Source organism: Panthera uncia, chromosome B4 (assembly GCF_023721935.1).
Source record: "Panthera uncia isolate 11264 chromosome B4, Puncia_PCG_1.0, whole genome shotgun sequence".
Taxonomy (NCBI): Eukaryota; Metazoa; Chordata; class Mammalia; order Carnivora; family Felidae; genus Panthera; species Panthera uncia.
In genome coordinates, this window is record NC_064809.1 from 28948689 (window position 1) to 28971709 (window position 23021).

Consider the following 23021-nt stretch of genomic DNA (forward strand, 5'->3'; position numbering starts at 1 on the left):
CTATTCTTTTTCTTCCTGAGAAAATTTGTTATTGAACACCTTTAGTGAATTTTTCAATTCAGTTATTGTATTGCTCAGCTCCAGAATTTTTAAAAACAGTTTCTATACCTTTGTTGATATTTTTTCCAAGTTTTTTGTTTAAATTCCAGTTAGTTAACATTAAATGTAATATTAGTTTTATGTGTAGAATTTAGTGATTCAACATTTACATATAACACCTGGTGCTCATCACAACAAATATACTTCTTAATCCCCATCATCTATTTAATACATCTTCCCCCTACTCACCTCCCCTCTGATAACCCTCTGGTTTGTTCTCTATGGTTAAGACTCTGTTTCTTGATTTTCCTCTCTTTTATTCCCTATGTGTATTTTTTCTGTTTCTTAAATTTTACATATGAGTGAAATCATATGGTATTTGTCTTTCTTTGACTGACTTATTTCACTTAGCATAATATTCTCTAGCCTCCATCCATGTCATTGAAATGGAAAGATTTCATTCTTTTTTATGGTTGAATAATATTCCATTATATATATGCATATATATGTATATATATTCCATTATAATTCCATTATAATATATGTGTATTCCATATATATGTTATATATATATTATAATATATATATATATATATATATATATATGACGGAATACTATATATATACATAACACATAATCTTTATCCATTCATCAGTCGATGGACATTTGGGCTCTTTCTGTAATTTGGCTGTTGTTGATAATGCTGCTATTTAAATTTTATTCAGGCATCATATTCCTTATTTCATTAAGACATGTTTTTATTGTTGTTTGTTTGTTGTGGTATGTCTTGTCATTTTTTGTTGAGATTTATGATTTTGAAAGCACAGCATCTCTCTCAGTATTTACAAACTGGCTTCATGCAGGGAAATACTTTGACAAGTCAGCCTTGCAGAGAGGTTCTGAGACTTCTCAAACCTTTTCTGGGGAATGTGTATTCTCTGGGCTTGTGTATGCTCTTTTATTCATGGCTGCTTTTAACTCTCATAATTTCCCCAAGAGGGTCTCCCCTATTTCTTCTCAGGAGTTTTTGGTTTTGGTTCCTGTAGTATTTTTCTGCCTGTAATCTCTTGCTCTTCTGTCATGTGCAGAATTACATACATCCTATACCTCTAATGTGCCATGGTACTCACCTTTGTTTTCAGCAGCTTCCAACCTGGTATTTATCTATGCAGCTGTTTCCATCAGTATTTCAAGTCAGGCAAGATCGAAACCAGTAACTCAGGTGCTCCCAGATTTTCCACAAAGTTAGATACAAGTTCCACCTTTTTCTTTTCATCCCAAGAGAGAAGCTGGAAATTGGGAACCTTCCCTGTGATTGTGGCATGCCGCACCAGGGAAAGGGTGCATCTAAAGTGGGCAAAATGCCATAATCCTTTTTATTCTTTTTGGTGCAGTTTTTCTTGGTAAGTAATTCACTTGGGCAAAGCAGCTTCAAACTGGTTTTTAGAGTTCTTTAAAAGGTGTTTTGGTTTGTACACTGTTGCTAACTCAGTTTTGGGCGGGGGGGGGGGGGATGAAGGCCTGGACCTTACTAGTCCTCCATCTTGCTGATGTCTTGTCCTATGATTAAATTTTAACTTAAGCATAAAATGCCTAACGGAGATTAACATAAAGTGCACTTGATGCCAAAGATTATTAATGAAATTATGAGATAGTTTTAATACATATATATTAAAATTCTCCTATTTTCATATCAGATCTGACATTATGGCAATTTATTTATAACTTTATAGAAATGAGGATAAATTCTGCTTTATACTTGTTATAAACTTGAAAGTTAGGGGTTTCACAACAGATCTGTTTCTATATTTATTCAACTAAATGTGTCTCTTTATGTAGTTCAGGTTGAAGTACCAGATGGAAATCTTGTGCTTGATGAAAACCAAGATTCAATATCAAAAACACAAATGCAAGTAAAGAAACAGAGAACATCCAAAGGGGAAAGAAACATTAGTAAGTACAATTAAAGATAACTTTAAATTATTTTAATTAAACTCAGTAGAAGATTTTTTCCCTTTGGTTCATGAGTATATGTTTCAGATCATATTTTATGGGACATTTGTAGTTCCTTTGACCTTAATTGTAAATACCCTCAGATAATTAGAGAACAAAAGTCAAATTTTTCATAACTTTCATTGGTATTTCTGGTTGTAATATTATTTCACAATCATAAGTTCTACACTCAGACACCAAGGCCAATTATGGGCCAGTAATTTTCTTGCAAAGGATGCAAGCCTTTCAGCAGGATGTGGTAGATGTTTCTGACCTGTGGCAGAAGGCTTCTACCACAACTCTAATTGGTAAACAGAGATGTTACTGAGAACTGTGAGTCATATAGCAAATGATCAGAGGAGCCTAGAGGAAAGGCACCCTACGAGTCCTGTTGGAGGGCTTCAAATACATTCTTTTGGCTGTGGCCCCACGAAAAGGAGGGACCTTTGAGGTAACCTAATAGATGAATGTCATCAAAAACCCCACATGGGGAATATGAGAGTGCAAGTAGCCAAATATTTCTGCCAGTAGTTATGCCTCATTTTCATTCGTTGAAGCAGAATGGGCAGTCTTGTTCTCTGGGTTGAGACATTGTGCTGCTTACAGATTATGCCCAGGAATTTCTATTAGGTACTTGGTAACTGTGCCTTGTTTGTTTTAATGGTCCAGCTATGTTGCCACATGTAGGTCTATAGGATGTCTGGTCCTTGTTAAGTTGTGCCCTTGTCTGGGCCCACTTGGATGTATTAATAGAATGGAAGCTTAGTGCTCTCTCTGAGTTTAGAACATTTCTAGGTCACAACTGTTTATTGACACAGATAGTTGGAAGATTTATGGAGCCTTGTGAAAGAATATTAATGGTGGGTTGCAATCCAATCCACATATGACAAATTTATCTTGATCATCTATGTGTACAAAGTTTCTGGATAGGGTATCTGTACTGTCTATTACAGAATACCAAATTCCTTCACTATGGATATTAACTCCCATGACAGTCATAATATTGTATACAACTAGTGCCTCAGTACTACATCACCGAGCTATGAATAATCACTGGAGTCTCTATGCACACAAGGACATATACCTAAGGTATATTGAGTTATTTAATGGAGAAGCAGTCACAAGAAGAATTTTTGCTTCATTAAGCTCATCAATAAGGGCAGTTATTTATTTTATTTTCCCTGGTGGATGTTTTTGAGAAACAAGGTACTAGATGCTAATAGTTGGGTAGTTTCACAGTCTTCCACCTGTCTTGATAAAGTGGCAATTTATACCAAGGGTTAGGGTGAAATCAACTAGACATTCATGTAGGTAATACTTCTATACTGACAATACATTTAGTAGCGGGGGTAGAGTTTTGAGGTGGCCTGAGTGGGCACATCATGTGGAATTTTGAGTAAGTTTCCCATTAGTGGTGGCTTTGGACCCCAAACCAATGAACATTATTGGTTTCCCTCTCATCTTGGTGTCAAACGTTGTGGAGATCATTGTCTTCTATGCACCAGTATCTCAAAGGCCCAGAAATGAAAGTTTCCTGCACATCTCCACTGAACTATGATGAGAGCAGAAGTCTTCTCATTCCCTCCCCGCCTCCCCCGCTGTGGGTACATGAGGCCTGGAACAACCCATTGTCTTATTTATTTTTGAAAGCCATAATATCTTGGTAATAGTTGGTGGAGCACTCTGATTCTTGGAAAGGATCACTGGGAAAAACAGAAACATAGCACCTGTATTAATCAAAGGATCCATTAACATAAGTAGTGGGTCTGTTGAGCCACTGTTATCCCACTACCTGGCCATAATGTTCTAGGAGAAGAGCCCATTAGTCTACTTATTGAGTCTAAGCCTGTTTTTGGATAAACACACTCTTTGATCTCTTTAAAACCTTTGCCTAGATGGTCCAGGAGTGTTTACTAGATTACCATTTTTATATCACTCTCTCTTATGGTCAATCATTGCTGTTTTGGCAGTATCCACTATTACTTGTCCAGAAATTTTCCAGTTAAGATCCAGATAATATCATAGACTAATTGCCCTGACCTTGAAACTTTGTTTAATTGAGCTTAATGTCCAGCAATAGTGGCACTAATGAACCCAGAATTTTGAGTCTGGTAAAAAGTAATATCATCTACTATCCTCATACCTTTATTGTATATCCTAAGTACAATGGGCGGTTCATGAAATCACTATAGCCTCTTCAATTATAGTTAAAACATGTTTTATAAGGGCAAGAATGAGTCATCTGTCAAATCCAAAACATTACCCAGCTGAGGAAGGAGAGAGTCTTGAATGTCTGTGTTTTTTCATACCCCTTTCTTCCATCTCCTTGTGCAATGTATCCATTGTCAAAACTCTCTGAGAAAGGGTTTTTTTGTATTTGGAAACCAACAATATTACTTGACTACTTTATTTTTTTTCAAAATTTTATTTAAATTCTAGTTAGTTAATATATAGTGTAATATTGGTTTCAGGAGTAGAATTTAGTGATTCATCATTTACAATAACATCCAGTGCTCGTCATAACAAGTGCCCTCCTTAATACCCATCACCCATTTAGCCCATCCTCCACCCACCTCCCTCTACAACCCTCATTTTGTTCTCTATAGTTAAAAGTCTCTTATGGTTTGCTTCCCTTTCACTTTTTTTCCAGTCCCATATGTTCATCTGTTTTCTTCCTTAAATTCCACATATGAATGCAAACTGGTGTAGACAACCTGGAAAATAATATGGAAATTTCTCAAAAAGTTAAAAATAAAACTACCCTATAACCCAGCAATTGCACTACTAAGTATTACCCAAAGGATACAAAAATAGATTCGAAGGGGCACATGCACCCCGATGATTGTAGCAGTATTATCAACAATAGCCAAATTATAGAAAAAGCTCAAATGTCCATAGACTAATGAATGGGCAAAGAAGATGGTGTGTGTGTGTGTGTGTGTGTGTGTGTGCGTGCGTGTGTGTGTGTACACACACATACACAAATGTATACGCATATATATATACATATATATGTATATATGTATATACACACATACAATGGAATATTACTCAACCATCAAAAAGAATGAAATCTTGCCATTTTGCTAAGCAAAATAAGTCAGAGAAAAATGAGTACCACACGATTACTTCTTTAAAAATATTACTTCTTTAAACATGAAGATGACTTATCCAAGTCTTAAAAGTTTCTTCAGGTCACCGGACAAAGTGGTTCTCAGGACTCTACATTCTTTTGTTAAAGCATGAATCTCAGTAAATCACTGCATCATAAACTGCCCATCAGTTCCCACTACAGTAGAACTAATAATAGTCATTGGGTAAAACTCAGCATGCAGGGTCTTCAATTTTTGGTTCCATAGCTGGTAAAACTATAAGTAATAGCTAAGGTCTTGCTTCTCCAGCTTTATCAAAATTCCTCTATTGGATGTTTAATTTTACCTACCCACTGGGTATCTTAGCCAAAAAAAAGGAAATAAATAGAAGAACCATTGTTCCCTCTCAGAAATTAAAAGTAAATAATAAAATAGCACTCTCTTAAAGCATGCTCCAGAGTCCACTAGCACATCCTGAGACACCCTGACCTGAACTGTCATGTGCCCTATGGGACCCTCTGACTCTTGCACATGACCCAGTAGTATCACTTTATGGAGCCCTGAGGATTCACTAATGTTCCTTCTAGAAGGGAATTGTGCTTAATTGACCACGTTGCTGGCTGCACTAATTTGTAAGGAGAGAGCTACCTGTTTTTAAGTTGGTTAGTTAAGATAGAAAGCCAAATTGAAAGTGAAATTAAGCATTTATTCTGTTACTGTAATTTATTAGAAAGAGTCTAAACAAGAAAAGTTTCCAGTTACATCAGCTTTCCGTTTTCCTCCATAGAACAGCATTGGAGAGTCAGAATATCAGTGCTGGCAGGGGTAGGTTGTGAGAAGATCATCTTACAACCAAAGAAGTTTCAAACAAAAGGCTCTTCCTGTTGTATAGACTTGGAGGCTGAAGTGAGTTAGTGGTGGGAGGGCAAGGAATAAAAGAAGTGAAAGCTATCAAAACTAATAAAAATGTCTACAATGAAATGATAATGAAAAGCCAAACTATGTAGAAGCATATGAACAGTACAGTATCTTAGCTGAATCTTCCATGCATAAAAATGCCTCAAAATTGAGGCACATGGATTAGTAATGCAGATATTTCCAGTTTTATGGGCCTTAGTCTTTGACTGCAACCACTGCCAATGTCTACACTTCACTGGCTGTGAATCAAGTCTAGCGTGGAATCTGAAGATTCCCCCCATGACAACTGCCAGATAAGGCCTTTGCAATTGTCTAAGTTTGGGCCTAAAAATCACACATGGGAATTTGGCTGTTAAAAATGCTTCAGTGTAAACACATATGCATATCAACATACATGTACATATATTATACATATGCATAGCCATACTCACCTATGCTTACGTACATATACATGTGAACATATACATGAATATGCATATTCATAGAAATATTGAGAAATCATTATTTCTCACAGAAATATTCAATTCCAATCCATCCCTTCAAGACCTGTTCTTTCCTTTCTCTATTTCACGTGTGTATGTCCTGCCTTCTGAAGTGTGAATCAATCTACACAACATCAATATATTTAATCATTTGATCTATATTTTAGTGCTTCTTAAATTGTTTCAGAATGCAGAGCACTAGAGAAAATGCTAGAAAAATAAACCTACTAAACGAGATTTGTGATTTGTTTACACTTTACCCCTCCACTGTTTTGTGCAGGAGTAAGTGTATATTTCAAACACTTTATTGATTTACTTGCATTATTGTTTTCTTACTTATGCCAGTAGGTTTATTTCCTTATATTTAGTTTCAGTTTTAATTCCCATTCTTATCTTTTATGATTTAGGGTTCTTTTTATTGAGATATAATTGACGTGATATTATATTACTTTTAAGAGTACAACATAATGATTCAATGTATGCGTACAGTTGATTCTTGAACAGCATAAGGGTCTATGTTCATGCAAGTCCACTAATATGAAGATTTTTTTCAAATATAGTACTATAAATGTACCTTATTGTTTCCTTAATAACATTTTTCTTTGTCATACTTTATAAAAGTACAGTAGAAAGTACGTATAACATACAAGGTATCTGTTAATCAACTGTATTAGCTACCAGCAAGGCTTCTGGTAAACAGTAGGGTGTTAGTAGTTCAGGTTTAGGGGAGTCAAAAATTATACATTGATTTTTGACTGTATGGGGGGGTCAGAGCCCCTAACCCCCACATTGTTGAAGGGTTAGCTGTATATTGTGAAATGATCACCACAGTATGCAGAATTAACATCTATCACCATACATAGATACAATTTATTTCTTATGCTGAGAACTTTTAAGGTCTACTCTCTTAGCAACTTTCTGGTATATAATATAGTATCATTAACTATAATCACCATGTGGTACATTATATCCCCAGGACTCATTTATTTTATAACTGGACATGTGCACCTTTTGACCATTTTCACCCATTTGCCCTTGTTTCGGTTCTGGCAACCACCAGTCTGTTCTGTGTGGTGGTGGTGGTGCTCTTCTTCTTCTTCTTCTTCTTCTTCTTCTTCTTCTCCTTCTCCTTCTCCTTCTCCTTCTCCTTCTTCTCCTCCTCCTCCTTCTCCTCCTCCTCCTTCTTCTTATTCTCCTTCTTCTCCTTTTTCTTCCCCCTCCTCCTTCTTTTCTTTTTTTAGCTCTACCTATAAGTTAAATCATATAGTATTTGTCTTTTTCTCTGACTTACTTCACTTAGCATAACCCCTCATTGCATGCAGGTTGTCACAAAAAGCAGGATTTTCTTCTTTTTATGTGTGAATAATATTCCTATATATGTGTAAGTCAGTTTTAAAATCCATTCATCTATTGATGGCCACTTAGATTGTTTCCATGTCTTAACTATTGTAATTAATGCTACAGTGAACAAGGGAATTCAGATATCTTTTTGAGTTACTATTTTGTTTCCTTTGGAAAAATACCTAGAAGTGGAATTGTTGGAACATATGCTAGTTCTATTTTTGATTTTTTGAAGAACCTCCACACAGTTTTCTATAGTAGTTGTACCAATTTACATTTCTATGAACAGTACACAAGGAGAGGAGTTAAGATGGTGGAGACGTTGGGGATGGGATTTCAAACACAGCTGTATTGAGGTCACATCACTCGGAAACACCCAGGAAATCAATCTGCAGGGTGACAGAAGGATCTCCACAGGTGGAGGGAGATAGCTTGGTGGGATCGAGGTGCATGTATGTGAATCGGGGGAGAAAATGGAATAGGCACAGAGGGGAGGAAACTCATTCTGTGGAGAGACAAAGGGAAAGGTAGAGAGGTTGTGGAATTGCTGTTTTGAGTTAGTGTAAGGAAAACCTCTCTAGACCATCGACTAGAGAACAAGAAATCAGAGAGTACTAGTTTCTATTTTGCAAACAGCCTCAGGAGCTGAAGATAAGAGTTGTCAAAAGTGTGTGACTCTCCAGACTGAAGCCACTGCATGTGCTTGTGCCTGATGGGAGGATGCCAGCCTTGGGAGACAGCAGCCATCTCAGCAGTGCACCGGGAGAGAACAGTTCCCTTCCTCTAGTACTGTGGGAAGAGGGTTTATTGCCTCCCCAAGGAGAAAAGACAATGCAGGCGCCAGCCAAAGGTCTTTTATTGGCGGGACTAAGGGGCACTACACCACCAGAACAGGATCTACATAGTGCAGGGCCCTTTAAGACGTCAGGTTTAGAATCCCAACTGAGGACGTAGCAGGCACGGGAGACTGTTGGAGCAGGGTAAGCCCACTGCCTGCGCTACTCTGTAAGGGCTGCCTAAACAGTGTGGTTTGAGACATCTGGTCTGGGGCAGAGAGATTGGGGTGTTGCTATTTTTCTCTCCAACAGGAACACAGTGAGACTTCAGGGAGCAGCACAAGTGGGCCCCAGTGGAGGCGGGACCAACTTACACCAAACCCCCCTCCTCTGTGCCTGGCAACTGTTTATCTACTGGAGGAAGACTGCACCAGCCAGCACAGCCACAGGACCCAGTTACCAACAGATAATTGGTTTTTGTTTTTGTCTGTTAGTCTGTCTTCTTATCTTTTCCTTTCATTTCCTTTCTTTTTGTTTTCTTTCCTTTCCTTTCCTTTTCTTGTTCCCTTTCCTTTCCTTTTCTTTCCTTTCCTTTCCTTTCCTCCCTTCCCTTTCTTTCCCTTTCCTTTTCATTTTCCTTCTACCCTCTTCTTCTTTTTTCTGTTGGAATCAGGCTTATAGTTTCTGATTTGGTTTTGATCAATTTTTATCATATATATATTTTTTTTCTGTTTTGTTTTTTTAATCAGGCATTTTTACTTTATTCTTTTTATACCTTTTCTGTATCTCCTTTATTTTCCTTTCTCTCTCTCTGGATTAAGCCTGATTTGTTTGTTTGTTTGTTTGTTTGTTTTACTGTCTGCTTGGTCTCTTTTTTCCCCACTTTCATTTTTCTCTTTGTATGTGATCAAGCTTCCCCCCTTCTTTACTTCAAAACACACCTGGTGGAAGGTACAAATACTCCACCACTACAAGCAAAGAGGAGCTTTGCAGAGGACTGACAAGTGGGAGAGATCAGCCAAAAAGTAACAACAGAGTGCATGCAACACACTCCAAAAACACTTCCTGAAGTGCCAGGCCATGGACAGTGTATGGCCCTTTCTTAATACAGTAGTACTTGCAGGCACAGGATTCATAACAAGCTATTAAAATATATAAAAGACAGAAACCTATCCAAAATGGCAAAAAGGAAGAATTCTCTTCAAAAGAAAATCCAGGAAGAAATGACAGCCAGAGAAGTGCTCATAACAGGTATAAACAATATATCTAAGAACTTAGAATAACAGTCATAAGACTAATAGCTGGGCTTGAAAAAGGCATAGAAGATAGCAGAGAATCTATTGCTGAAGATATCAAAGACCTAAGAAATAGCCACAATGAATTAAGAAATACTGTAAATGAGATACAAAATAAACTAGATACAGTGACAGGATGGAAGAAGCAGAGGAAAGAATAGATGAACTAGATGATAAAATTATGGAAAATGATGAAGCTGAAAAAAAAGAAGGAAAGGAAATTACTAGATTATGAAGGGAGAATTAGAGAGCTAAGTGATTCCATGAAATGAAATAGTATCTGTATCATAGGAGTTCCAGAAGAAGAGACAGTGAAAGGGGCAGAAGTTTTATTTGAACAAATTATAGCTGAGAACTTCCTAATCTGGGGAAGGAAACAGGCGTTCAAGTCCAAGAGGTACAGAAAACTCCCTTTAAAATCGGCAAAAACAGGTCAACACCATGACATATAGTGAAACTGGCAAAATACAAAGATAAAGAGAGAATTCTGAAAGTAGCTAGGGATAAATAGGCCTTAACTTGCAAGGATAGACACATAAGGGTAATAGCAGACCTTTCCACTGAAACTTGGCAGGCCAGAAGGGAGTGGCAGGAAATATTCAATGTGCTAAATAAGAAAAATGTGCATCCAAGAATCCTTCATCCAGCAAGGTGGTCATTCAGAATAGGAGAAATAATGGCTCTCCCAGATAAACAAAAGCTAAAGAAGTTCATGGCCACTAAACCAGCCCTGCAGGAGATTCTAAGGGGGATTCTGTGAGTGGAAAGTAGCAAAGACTACAAAGGACCAGAGACATCTCCACAAACACAAAGCCCACAGATAACAGTGGCACTAAATCTGTATCTTTCAATAATCATTCTGAATGTAAATGTACTAAATGCCCAATAAAAGACATGGGGTATCAGAATGAATAAAAAATACAAGATCCATCTATATGCTGCCTACAGGAGATTCATTTCAGACCTGAGGACACCTGCAGATTCAAAGTGAGGGGATGGAAAACCATCTGTCATGCTAACAGATATCAAAAGAAAGATGGAGTAGCCATACTTCTATCAGACAAACTAGATTTTATTTTATTTATTTTTAAATGTTTATTTTTGAGAGAGAGACAGATATAGAGAGCAAGTTGGGGAGGGGCAGAGAGATGGAGACACAGAATCCGAAGCAGGCTCTAGGTTCTGAGCTGTCAGCATAGAGCCTGACGCGGGGCTCAAACTCACAAGCTATGAGATCATGACCTGAGCTGAAGTCAGACACTTAACCAACTGAGCCACCCAGGTGCCCCCAGACAAACTAGATTTTAAAACAAAGAGTCTAACAAGAGATGAAAAAGGGCATTCTATCATAATTAAGGGGTCTATTCATCAAGAAGAGCCAACAATTGTAAAAATTTATGCCCCAACATAAGACACCAAAATATATAAATCAATCACAAACATAACTAAATGTATAGATAATAATATCATGATTATAGGGGACTTTAATATTCCACTTACAACAATGGACAGATCATCTAGGCAGAGAGTAAGGGAACAATGGCTCTGAATGACACATTGGGCCAGATGGACTTAATAGATATATTCAGAAATTTTCATTCTAAAGCAACAGAATACACATTCTTCTTTAGTGCACATGGAACATTCTCCAAAATAGATCACATATTGGGTCACAAAACAGCCCTCAGGAAGTGTAAAAAGATTGAGATCATACCATGCATATTTTCAGATCACAACACTGAACAACACTATGAAACTTGAAATCAGCCACAAGAAAAAAATTGGAAAGTCCCCAAATACATGGAGGTTAAAGAACTTCCTACTTAAGAATGAATGGGTCTACCGGGAAATTAAAGAAGAAATTTAAAAATATATGGAAGCAAATGAAAATGAAAACATGATAGTGCAAACCCTTTGGGATGTAGCAAAGGCAGTCCTAAGAGAAAAATACATTGCAATTCAGGTCTATCTCAAGAAGCAAGAAAGGTACTAAATACACAACCTAAGCTTACACCTAAAAGAGCTAGAAAGACAGCTGCAAATAAAGCCCAAACAAACCCAGCAGAATAGAAATAATAAAGATTAGAACAGAAATAAATGATATAGTAGAATATACTAGAACAGATATAGAACAGATCAATGCATATAAGATCTGATTTTTGAAAGAATAAACAAAATTGATAAACCCTCAGCCAGATTTCTCAAAAAGAAAAGACAGAGGACCCAAATAGATAAAACCATGATAGAAAGAGGAGAGATTATAGCCAACCACAGAAATACAATTATTAGAGAATACTATGAAAAACTATATGCAAACAAACTAGAAAATCTGGAAGAAATGGGCAAATTTCTAAACATTCACACACTACCAAAACTCAAACAGGAAGAAAGGAAAAGTTTGAACAGACCCATACCCAGCAAAGAAATTAAATCAGTTATCAAAAATCTCCCAACACATAAGAGTCCTGGGCCAGATGACTTCCCAGGGGAATTCTACAAGACATTTAAAGCAGAGTTAATACCTATTCTCAAATTGTTGCAAAAAAAAAAAAAAATAGAAACAGAAGTAAAGCTTCTAGTCTCATTCTTTTTTTTTAATTTTTAAAATATTTATTCTTGAGAGGGACAGAGACAGAGTGCAAGCAGGGGAGGGGCAGAGAGAGAGGGAGACACAGAATCTGAAGCAGGCTCCAGGCTCTAAGCTGTTAGTACAGAGCCCGACACAGGGCTCAAACTCACGGACCATGAGATCATGACCTGAGCCAAAGTTGGATGCTTAACTGACTGAGCCACCCAGGCGCCCCATCATTCTATGAAGCCAGCATTACCTTGATTCCAAAAACAAAGACCCCACTAAAAAGAATTACAGGCTAAGGTCCCTGAGGAACACGGATGCAAAAATTCTCCACAAGATACTAGCAAATCGAATTCAACAGTATATTAAAAGAAGTATTCACCATGATCAAGTGGGATTAATTTCTGGGCTGTAGGGTTGGTTCAATATTCACAAATCAATCAACATGATACATCACTTTGATAGAAGAAAGGATAAGAACCATATGATGCTGTCAATAGATGCAGCAAAAGAATTTGACAAAATACAGCATCTTTTCTTAATAAAAACCCTCAGAAAGTTGGGATAGAAGGAACATACCTTATCCTAAAAGCCATATATGAAAGGCCCACAGCTAATATCATCCCAAATGGGAAAAAACTGAGAGCTTTCCCCCTGAGATCAGGAACACGACAGGGATATCTACTCTCACCATTATTGTTTAACATTATTTCAAGTCCTAGCATCAGCAATCAGACAACAAAACGAAATAAAGGGCATTCAAAATAGCAAAGAAAGAGTCAAACTTTGACTCTTAGCATGATATTCTACATGGAAAACCTGAAACACTCCACCAAAAACTTCTAGAGCTGTTACAAGAATTCAGCAAAGTTGCAGGATATTAAATCAATGTACAGAAATTAGTCGCATTGCTATACACCAAAAATGAAACAACAGAAAGACATATCTTGAAATTGATCCCATTTACAATTGCATCAAACACCATAAAATACCTAGGAATTAACCTAACTAAACTGGTAAAAGATCTGTATGCTGAAAACTATAGAAAGCATATGAAAGAAATTGAAGAAGACACAAAGAAATGGAAAAACATTTAAGGCTCATGGATTGGAAGAACAAATTTTGTTAAAATGTCCATACTACCCAAAGGAATCTACACATTTAATGAAATCCCAATCAAAATAGCAGCAGCATTCTTCACAGAACTAGAACAAACAATCAGAAAATTTGTATGGAATCACAAAAAAAACCCTAATTCACCACAGTAATGTTGACAAAGAAAACCAAATCTGGAGGCATCACAATCCTGGACTTTAGCCTGTATTACAAAGCTGTACTCATCAAGGCAGTATGGTACTGGCACAAAAACAGACAAATAGACTAATAGAGTAGAATAGAGAACCCATAAATGGACCCACAAATATATGGCCAACTAATCTTTGACAAAGCAGGAAAGAGTATCCAATGGAAAGATATAGTCTCTTCAGCAAATGGTGTTGGGAGAAATGGACAGCAACATGTGGAAGAATGAACCTAGACCACTTTCTTACACCATACATAAAAATAAATTCAAAATGGATGAAAGACCTAAATGTGAGACAGGAATCCACCAAAGTACTACAGGAGAAAACAGGCAACAACCTCTCTGACCTTGGCTGCAGCAACTTCTTACTAGACATGTCTCAGAAGGCAAGGAAAATAAAAGCAAAAATGAACTATTGGGACATCATTAAGGTAAAAATATTCTGCAAAGCAAAGGAAACAATCAACAAAACTAAAAGGCCCCTGGTGGAATGGGAGAAAATATTTGTAAGTGACATATGAGATAAAGGGTTAGTATCAAACATCTATAAAGAATTTACCAAACTCGACACCCCCAAAAACAGATAATCCAGTGAAGAAATGGGCAAAAACAATGAATAAACACTTTTCCAAAGAAGACATTTAGATGGCAAACAGACACATGAAAAGATGCTCAACATCACTCATCATCAAGGAAATAGAGATCAAAACCACACTGAGATACCACCTCACACCTGTCAAAATGGCTAAAATTAACAGCTCGGGCAACAACAGATGTTGGTGAGGATGTGGAGAAAGGGGAATACTCTTGCACTGTTGGTGGGAATGCAAACTGGTACAGCCACTCCAGAAAACAGTATGGAGTATCAAAACATTAAAAATAGAATTACCCTGTGACCCATCAATTTCACTATTAGGATTTGCACTACTAGGAATTGTACTACTAGGAATTTATCCAAAGGATACAGGAGTGCTGATTTGAAGGGGTACATGCACCCCAGTGTTTATAGCAGCACTATCAACAATAGCCAAAGTATGGAAAGAACCCAAATGCCCATCAACTGATGAATGGATTAAGAATTGGCATACATATTCAATGGAATACTACTCATCTTGAAAAAGAATGACATCTTGCCATTTACACCAATGTGGATGAACTGGAGGGTATTGTGCTAAGCGAAATAAGTCAGTCAGAGAAAGACATATATCATATGATTTTACTCATATGTGGAATTTGAGAAAGTTAACAGATGGTCATAGGGGTAGGAAGGGTAGGAAAAATAAGATAAAAACAGAAAGGGAGGCAAACCATAAAAGACTCTTAAATACAGAGAACAAACTTAGGGTTGATAGGGGTCCAAGGTGGGGAAAATGGGTATGGGCATTAAGGAGGGCACTTGTTCAGATGTGCACTGGGTGTCATATGTAAGTGATGAATCACTGGAACCTACGCCTGAAGCCAAGACTACACTGTATGTTAGCTAACTTGAGAACAAAAAGACAAACAAACAAAAAAGCAAAAAACAAACAACAAAACAGTATGCAAGGGTTCCCTTTTCTCCAAATCCTTACCAACACTTATTTCATGTCTTTTTTATAATAGCCATTCTAAAACATGTGAAGTGATATCTCTTTGTAGTTTTGATTTGCATTTACCTGATGATTACCTTTTTATGTACCTGTTGGCCATCTGTATTACTTCTATTGGAAAAAAATATCTATTCAAATCTTCTGCCCATTTCTTAATTGGGTTGTTTGATTGTTTGCTATTAAGTTGTATGAGTTCTTTATATTTTTGAAATTAACCCTTCATATGATATATGACTTACAAATATTTTTCCCGATTCTATACATTGCCTTTTCATTTTGTTGATGGTTTCCTTTGCTAAGCACAAGTTTTTTTTTTTTTTTTTAACGTTTATTTATTTTTGAGAGAGAGAGACAGAGCATGAACGGGGGAGGGTCAGAGAGAGAGGGAGACACAGAATCTGAAACAGGCTCAAGGCTCTGCGCGGTCAGCACAGAGCCCCACGCGGGGCTCGAACTCACGGACAGCAAGATCATGACCTGAGCCGAAGTCGGCCGCCCAACCAACTGAGCCACCCAGGTGCCCCAAGCACAAGTTTTTGAGCTTGATTTAGTCCCACTTGTTTATTTTTCCTTTGGTTACCTTTACTTTTTGTGTCAAATTCAAAAATCATCACCAAAAATTGTGTCAAGGAGCTTTCCACCTATGGTTACTTCTAGTAGTTTTATGGTTTCAGGTCTTACACTCAAGTCTTTAACACACTTTGACTTTATTTTTGTGTATGGTGAAAGACAGTGGCACAGTTTCATTCTTTTGCATATGACTGTCCAGTTTTCCCAGCACCATTTTTTGAATAGACTACATCGAATATTTTTGGTTCCTTCATCATACATTAATTTACCATGTTTGCATCGGTTTATTTCTGGGAACTCTATTCTGATCCATTGATTTATGTGTCTGTCCTTATAGCAATAGTGTTTTGATTACTATAACTTTGTATATAGTTTGAATCAGGAAGTGTGGTGCTTCTACCTTTGTTCTTTCTCAAGATTGCTTTGGATATTTGAGGTTTTGTGGTTCCATATAAATCTTAGGATGGTTCTGTTTCTGTGAAAATACCATTGGAAGTTTGATAAGGATTGCATTCAATCTCTACATTGCTTTTGGTAGTATAGACATTTTAGCAATATTAATTCATATAATCCATGAGCATGGACTATAATTCCATTTATTTATGTGTTCTATTTCTTTAATAAATGTCTTATAATTTTCAGTGTACTGGTATTTCACCCCCTTGGTTACATTTCTTCCTAGGAACTTTATTCTTTTGGATGCTATTGTAAAAGACATTGTTTTCCTAATTTTACTTCTTTCTGCTACTCTATTGTTAATATGTGTAAATGCAACTGACCTTCGTATATTGTTTTTATATCTTGCTACTTTATTGAATTTATTAGTTTTAACTATTTTTTGGTGGAGGCTTCAGGCTTTTCCATATATAATATCACATTATCTACAAATAGAAACAGTGTTATTTCTTTCTTTCCAGTTTTGGATGCTTTGTATATTTTTTCTTATTTACTTGTTTTGGCTAAGACTTCCAATACCACATTATATAAAAGTGGTGAGAGTGGATGTCCTTGTCTTGTTCCTGATCTTAGAGAAAAAGCTTTCAGCTTTTTATCCTTGAGTATGATGTTAGCTGTGAGCTTTTCTTATATATGGCCTTTGTTGTGTTGAGGTGAATTCTTTTTATACTTAATTTATTGAGAATCTGTTATGAAAAGTTGAAATTTTGTCAAATGCTTTTTCTGCATGTTTAGATTATCATGTGATTTTTCTTATACTTTTCTCTTTAATGTGGCATATCATAGTGAATTATTTGCATATGTTGAACTATCCCTACCTCCCTAAAATAAATGCCATTTGGTCATGATGCACGATCTTTTTAATGTGCCATTGAATTCTGTTTTCTATAGATTTTTGCATCTATGTTCACCAGGGATATTGGCCTATTGTTTTGTGGGTTTTTTTGTGGGATCTTTGGCTTTGGTATCAGGGTAATGCTGGCCTCATAAAAAGAGATTTCAGAATTTGCTATGAGTGAATGATTGTGTTTATAAGTTGAACTCCGAATCACCAATGTGATGGCATTAGAAGTGAGGGCTTTGAGAATTGCTTGGGTCATGAGGGTAACGCCCTCATGAATGGGATTAGTGTTCTTATAAAAGAGACCCACAGAGATCCTTCATCCCTTCTGTCATGTAAGGAATAGTGAGAAGGTGTAAGCTGAGTCAGGAATGGGTTCTCACCAGAACATAACCCTGCTGCATCTTTGATCTTAGACTCCCAGCTTCCTTAACTATGAGAAATAAATTTGTCTTGTTTACAAGCTACACAGTCCATGGTATTTTGTTATATCAGCCCAGATGGATTTAAATAGAAATGTTCCCTTTACACACACACACACACACACACACACACACCCCTTGCCTCTCTCACTATGTGTGTGTGTTTAAGAAGGGTTGGTATTAATTTTTCTGCACATTTTTGGTAAAATTCACCTATGAAGTCATCTGATCCTAGAATTTTCTTTGTTGAGTGCCTTTTGATAACTCTCAATACGTTTATTTGTTACTTACCCATTTAAGCTTTCTATTTCTTCTTGATTCAGCCTTAGTATTTTGTATGTTGCTAGGAATTCACCCACTTCTTCTAGGCTGGCCCAATTTGTTGATGTTTAATCGTTCATAATATTCCATTATAATTTTTAAAAAATTTCTGTGACATCAGAAGTAATAGTCCTCATTTGTGATTTTATTTGAGTCCTCTCTTTTTTCTTAGCCTAGTTATTGGCTGTCAATTTTGTTTATCTTTTCAAAAATCCAACTCTTAGTTTAGTGATATTTTTATTGTTTTTCTATTTTTATTTATTTATGCCCTAACTTTTATTATTCCTTTCCTTCTACTAACTTTGATCATAATTTGTTTTTCTCTTTCCAGTTCTTTCAAGTATAAAGCTAAGTGTTTTTATTTGAGAGCTTGATCTTTTAGCTGCCTTCAAATAATCAAGCTATGCTTATTCCTTCAGTGTTCTAGGTGAGGAGAGATAGAAGTGGGCCTCAGGGATCATCATGAAAGGATTTTGAAGCCTGAAACTCACTTCTCTCTTTTCCTCATGGGAGAAATTGTGAATGAAGGCATCTCTTTCAGTGCAGAGCTGTGATGGCTTGGTAGAGGAGTGATACAGATAAAGTGAAGTCATTTTTCTTGCCCTTTTTAAAATTATTTTTTTAACTTTATTTATTTTGAGAGAGAGTATGAACATAGATGGGGCAGAGAGAGAGAGAGGGAGAGGGAGGGAGGGAGAATCTGAAGTTGGCTCTGCACTGTCAGCACAGATCCCAATGTTGTGGTCAAACTCATGAAACTGTGAGATCATGACCTGAGCCAAAATCAAGAGTTGAATGCTCAGCCAACTGAGCCACCCAGGTGCTCCTCTTACCCTTTTTAATATGGCTGTTTTAGGATGCTATGCTTCACTGGTGTGGTGGAACCTCTCAACCAAACTCTGGAGCTCTCATAAATGTATTTTATCCATAGATGGTTGTTAAATCAGTGTTAAGTGGAATTCAGGGCAGAGACTTCTTAGTCTGCCATCTTGCTGATGTCACCCTCTAAATCATTTTAAATTAAACTCATCAAAAGATGTTTTCTTTTATTCATGAATCAGTATTTGAGCTTATATTTTATAGCAATTTTACATTTTAACCTAAATCGTGAGTACTCCAAAATAGCTACAGAATAAAAGACAAATTATTAATAACTTTTGTTTTTTTTTTCTCTAGTCTTAAGACTATTTCATATCCATGGGTTATACACTCAGTATTTGCCAAACCATATAACAGGCCAAAAATAGTCTCTTAAAAGTATTGCACCTTTCATAGGAGAAGGGAAGTTAAGATAAGATAAAAACAGAGAGGGAGGCAAACCATAAGACTCTTAAGTACATGGGGAGCCTGGGTGGCTCAGTCGGTTGAGCGGCCGACTTCAGCTCAGGTCATGATCTCGCAATCCATGAGTTTGAGCCCCGCGTCGGGCTTTGTGCTGACAGCTCAGAGCCTGGAGCCTGTTTCAGATTCTGTGTCTCCCTCTCTCTGATCCTCCCCCATTCATGCTCTGTCTCTCTCTGTCTCAAAAATAAATAAACGTTAAAAAAATTAAAAAAAAAGACTCTTAAGTACATAGAACAAACTGAGGGTTGATGGGAGTGGGGAAAATGAGTGATGGGCATTAAGGAGGGCACTTGTTGGGATGAGCATGGGGTATTACACATAAGTGATAAATCACTGGATTCTACTCCTGAAGTCAAGACTACACATATGTTAACTAACTTGAGAATTAAAAAAAAAGGAATTGTACCTTTCAGCTGACTCCAGAAGATTATGGTACCAAAGGCCAATGAGCACCTCTGGCTTCTAGCAGTATCCTTCTGCCATAGGCTCTAAACATTGAACTGAGAGGTTACTGAGAACTATAACCCAAACACAAATGTGAGTCAAAGACTCACTCTGGGTACAGAGTGGTGGTGTGTTGGAGGGCCTCTGAGTCATTCTATGATTATGTCCTACTCAAGGATAGAGACCTTTGTGGTATCCTGATATATGAATTCCATCAAGATGATCACATGATCATCATGATGCCAAAGCACTAGTAGCTGAAAAGTCCTACCAATTGTTGGGCCTCCTTTGTATTTATTGGGGCTTAGAGATACTAAAAGCTTAGCAATTATCTCTTATAGAATGAAACACACTGCCCCTTCCCAGTTTAATCCCAGAGATTTTACTTGGTTACCAGGTCCTTGTGCTTTTTTTTTTTTTTTTTTTTTTTTTTGTATTAATGGCCCAGTCTTGTTACCACATGTGAATCCATGTGCCTTCTGTCTTTGTTGGATAGTACCCTTGTTTAGGTTCAAAGGAGGGTATCAGTATTTGTATAGGGTATCAGTGTATAGTGGAAAGCTAGTGTTTTATGTGGGAGTGGGACTTTTTCCAGGTCATGGCCTGTGGAAAGACATTACATGTGTATTGCAACTCACTACACATATGACAAACTGATCTTGAGCATCCATGTGGATAAAAATGTTGAAAGGGACATTTGAAATATCGATTACTTTATATATATTTCCCTCTGCTTAGGCAATGACCTGCATGACAGTAATGATATTGAATAACATCATTGCACAGGGCTCCATGATTGCATTGCATCTCTAATAGTCAGTTGAATCTCCAGACACAAGGGGCTTAATCCACAGGCTAGATAGGACTACTGAATGGAGAGATAGTCTCATGGAAAACTTGTGCTTCATTAAGCTCAGAATAAGGAAGCTGTCTCTTTTTCTCCTCCAAATAGTTGCTTTGGTAGTTAAAGGTGCTAGGCAGTAGTAATCTGTTAGGTTCAGAATTTTCTACATGAGGTCTCTGAAATGGTCACAATTGCAGGATTTCCTGTCATAGCTTAGGGATAAGGGAGAGGGGCTGGGCATGCACAGGTATATAAACATATATATCAACAACACATTCAGTAGTGGAGTCCATAACAATAGGGTTTGGGGTGGTGGTGGCTGAAGGGATATACCTATAGTTGGTTGCTTCAAATCCAACACCAGAGAGTATTATCTGTTACTCCTTCATCTTGGTCCAAAAGGCCCAAGAAATACAATTCTTCCTCACCTCCCCAATGAACTGTGACTTTGCCAAATGCCTCCATGTTACCAATGGGGTCATAGGGACCTTGGCCTAACACATAGTCTTGTTTATTTTTTAAAGTTGAGAGATCTGAGTAAAAGTAGGAGGTTGTTCTCTGATTCATCTTAAGATTCACTGGGAGGCCTGGAGGGACTATGTGGACTTTAGTGGGGCTCTGTGTTATGCCCCAGTGACCATTATCTGGTCACAAGTATCTGATGGAGAGCTTTTTAATCTCTTCCTGGAGACCCATTGTTGAGTAACAAGACCCATAGATGTCTTTGGGAAAGACTTTAACCAGGTGGTCCAGGAGTAAGTATTCACTTATCATTTGTACATCATTCTGGCTGCTAGTGAAAAGTTGGTATCTTGCTAGTAGTTGCCTTTTTTTTGCTTGGAAGTTTTTAAGTTAAGATCTGGATTGTTCCATGAACCAGCTGACATCACCTTGTAAGGAGGTTTAATTGAGCTAGGTAACCAGTGAGAGTTGCAAGAATGAAATTAGATCGGAGTCCGGTAAACAATCTCATCATTTACCATGCTCGCTCCTAATTGTTGAACCAAGGAACTATCAGGTGGCTTGCAGAGCACCTTGTAGGTGGTTGTAAAAGTGGTCCAAATTTTTTTTTTTTTTGGTAGAGAACTCACCTTATTTGGACCAAACCAGTTCAAGACCAAATAGTAGCTAACTAAGGAAGGAGAGCGTCTCAGGTATTAATGTTGTTTCTTCCACTTGACCCCTTCTTCATCTTTCTTAGGCAAAGTGGCCACTGAAAGACTTCCTGAATGAGGGAGTCTGTAGTGACACACTTCACAAAGTGCCACTGTCCCTAACTACATTTAATAAGATTACTTCCTTTATGCTGGAGGCAAACTATTCATGGTTTCTTTGGGTCCCTAGGCAAAGTAATCCTGAGGGTCCTACATTCTTTTTCATTAAACATGAGAAAAATTCACTGCATTATAAGTTGTCATCAGCACCAGAAACATGCTTAGATCTAGTAGTCATTGTGTGCAATCTACATGAAGGGTCTACACAACTTTTGATGACAATCTACTTTATTTTCTGGTTTGTCTTTCCTGTGTTTCTTTTTCTAAAGGTAAATATATATTTTCTTTTTATTTCCCATTCTTTTTTTCCTAAAAGCATACTTGATAGCTTCCATTTGCACTTTTTCCCAAATAAACTTACCTCTTAGCAATCCCTTAAAGTTGGGATATAGTAATTTTTAAAATTACTTTAGAGCCACATGTGTAACTCTTTGTACCACATTATACATCATAGTTGATATTACTTTGTTATTTAACCAATCTCATATGCTTATATATTTGGGTGCTTTTGAGTATCTTATAATTACAAATATGGTGTAATGAATAATCTTGTATGCGTGCATTTATATTGTTTGGGCTATGGCTATATATATTAACCTAAACTATAAAGAATCCAAAGCAAGTAGGAACTAATATAAAATATATTTTTATGACAAGAAATGTTTATGAAATAATGAGACTACTTCAACACACACATATTAAAATTCTTCTCATCATAAAATCCTAGGTCTAGCATTATGGTAATAAAAATGAGAGAAATAATGCTATATACTTGTTATAAGTGTGATCTCTAGAGATTTCAAATAGAACTGTTTTTCTGTTTAATGAACTAAATGTATCTCTTTATGTAGATAATGATGATGTACCAGATAAAAACCTTATGCTTAAGCATCAAGACTCAAAGTCAGAAACAGAAATGCAAGTAAAGAAACAAAAAACTTCCCAAGGTGAAGCATTCATTAGTAAGTAGAATAATTATAGATAAATCTAAATTATTTTAAGTTATATTCATCAAATCTCTTTACTTTGGTTCATGAATATGTATTTGAACATATATTTTATAGAGATTTTTACACTTTGATTTAAAGTATGATTACCCTAA

The 23021-nt window shown here is 36.8% G+C and overlaps 1 protein-coding gene across 2 annotated transcripts in view; it reads left to right on the forward strand.

Annotated features, from left to right (window-relative positions):
* The window catches only part of LOC125918685 (coiled-coil domain-containing protein 7-like), a 228222-nt gene that overhangs the window by 50725 nt on the left and 154476 nt on the right, over positions 1 to 23021 (forward strand). For both annotated transcript variants that reach the window (XM_049624804.1, XM_049624805.1), the window contains exons 3-4: positions 1880 to 1993; positions 22771 to 22881. In XM_049624804.1, the coding sequence (XP_049480761.1) occupies positions 1948 to 1993; positions 22771 to 22881 (157 nt within the window). In that variant the 5' untranslated portion in view covers positions 1880 to 1947. The remainder of the gene's footprint in view (positions 1 to 1879; positions 1994 to 22770; positions 22882 to 23021) is intronic.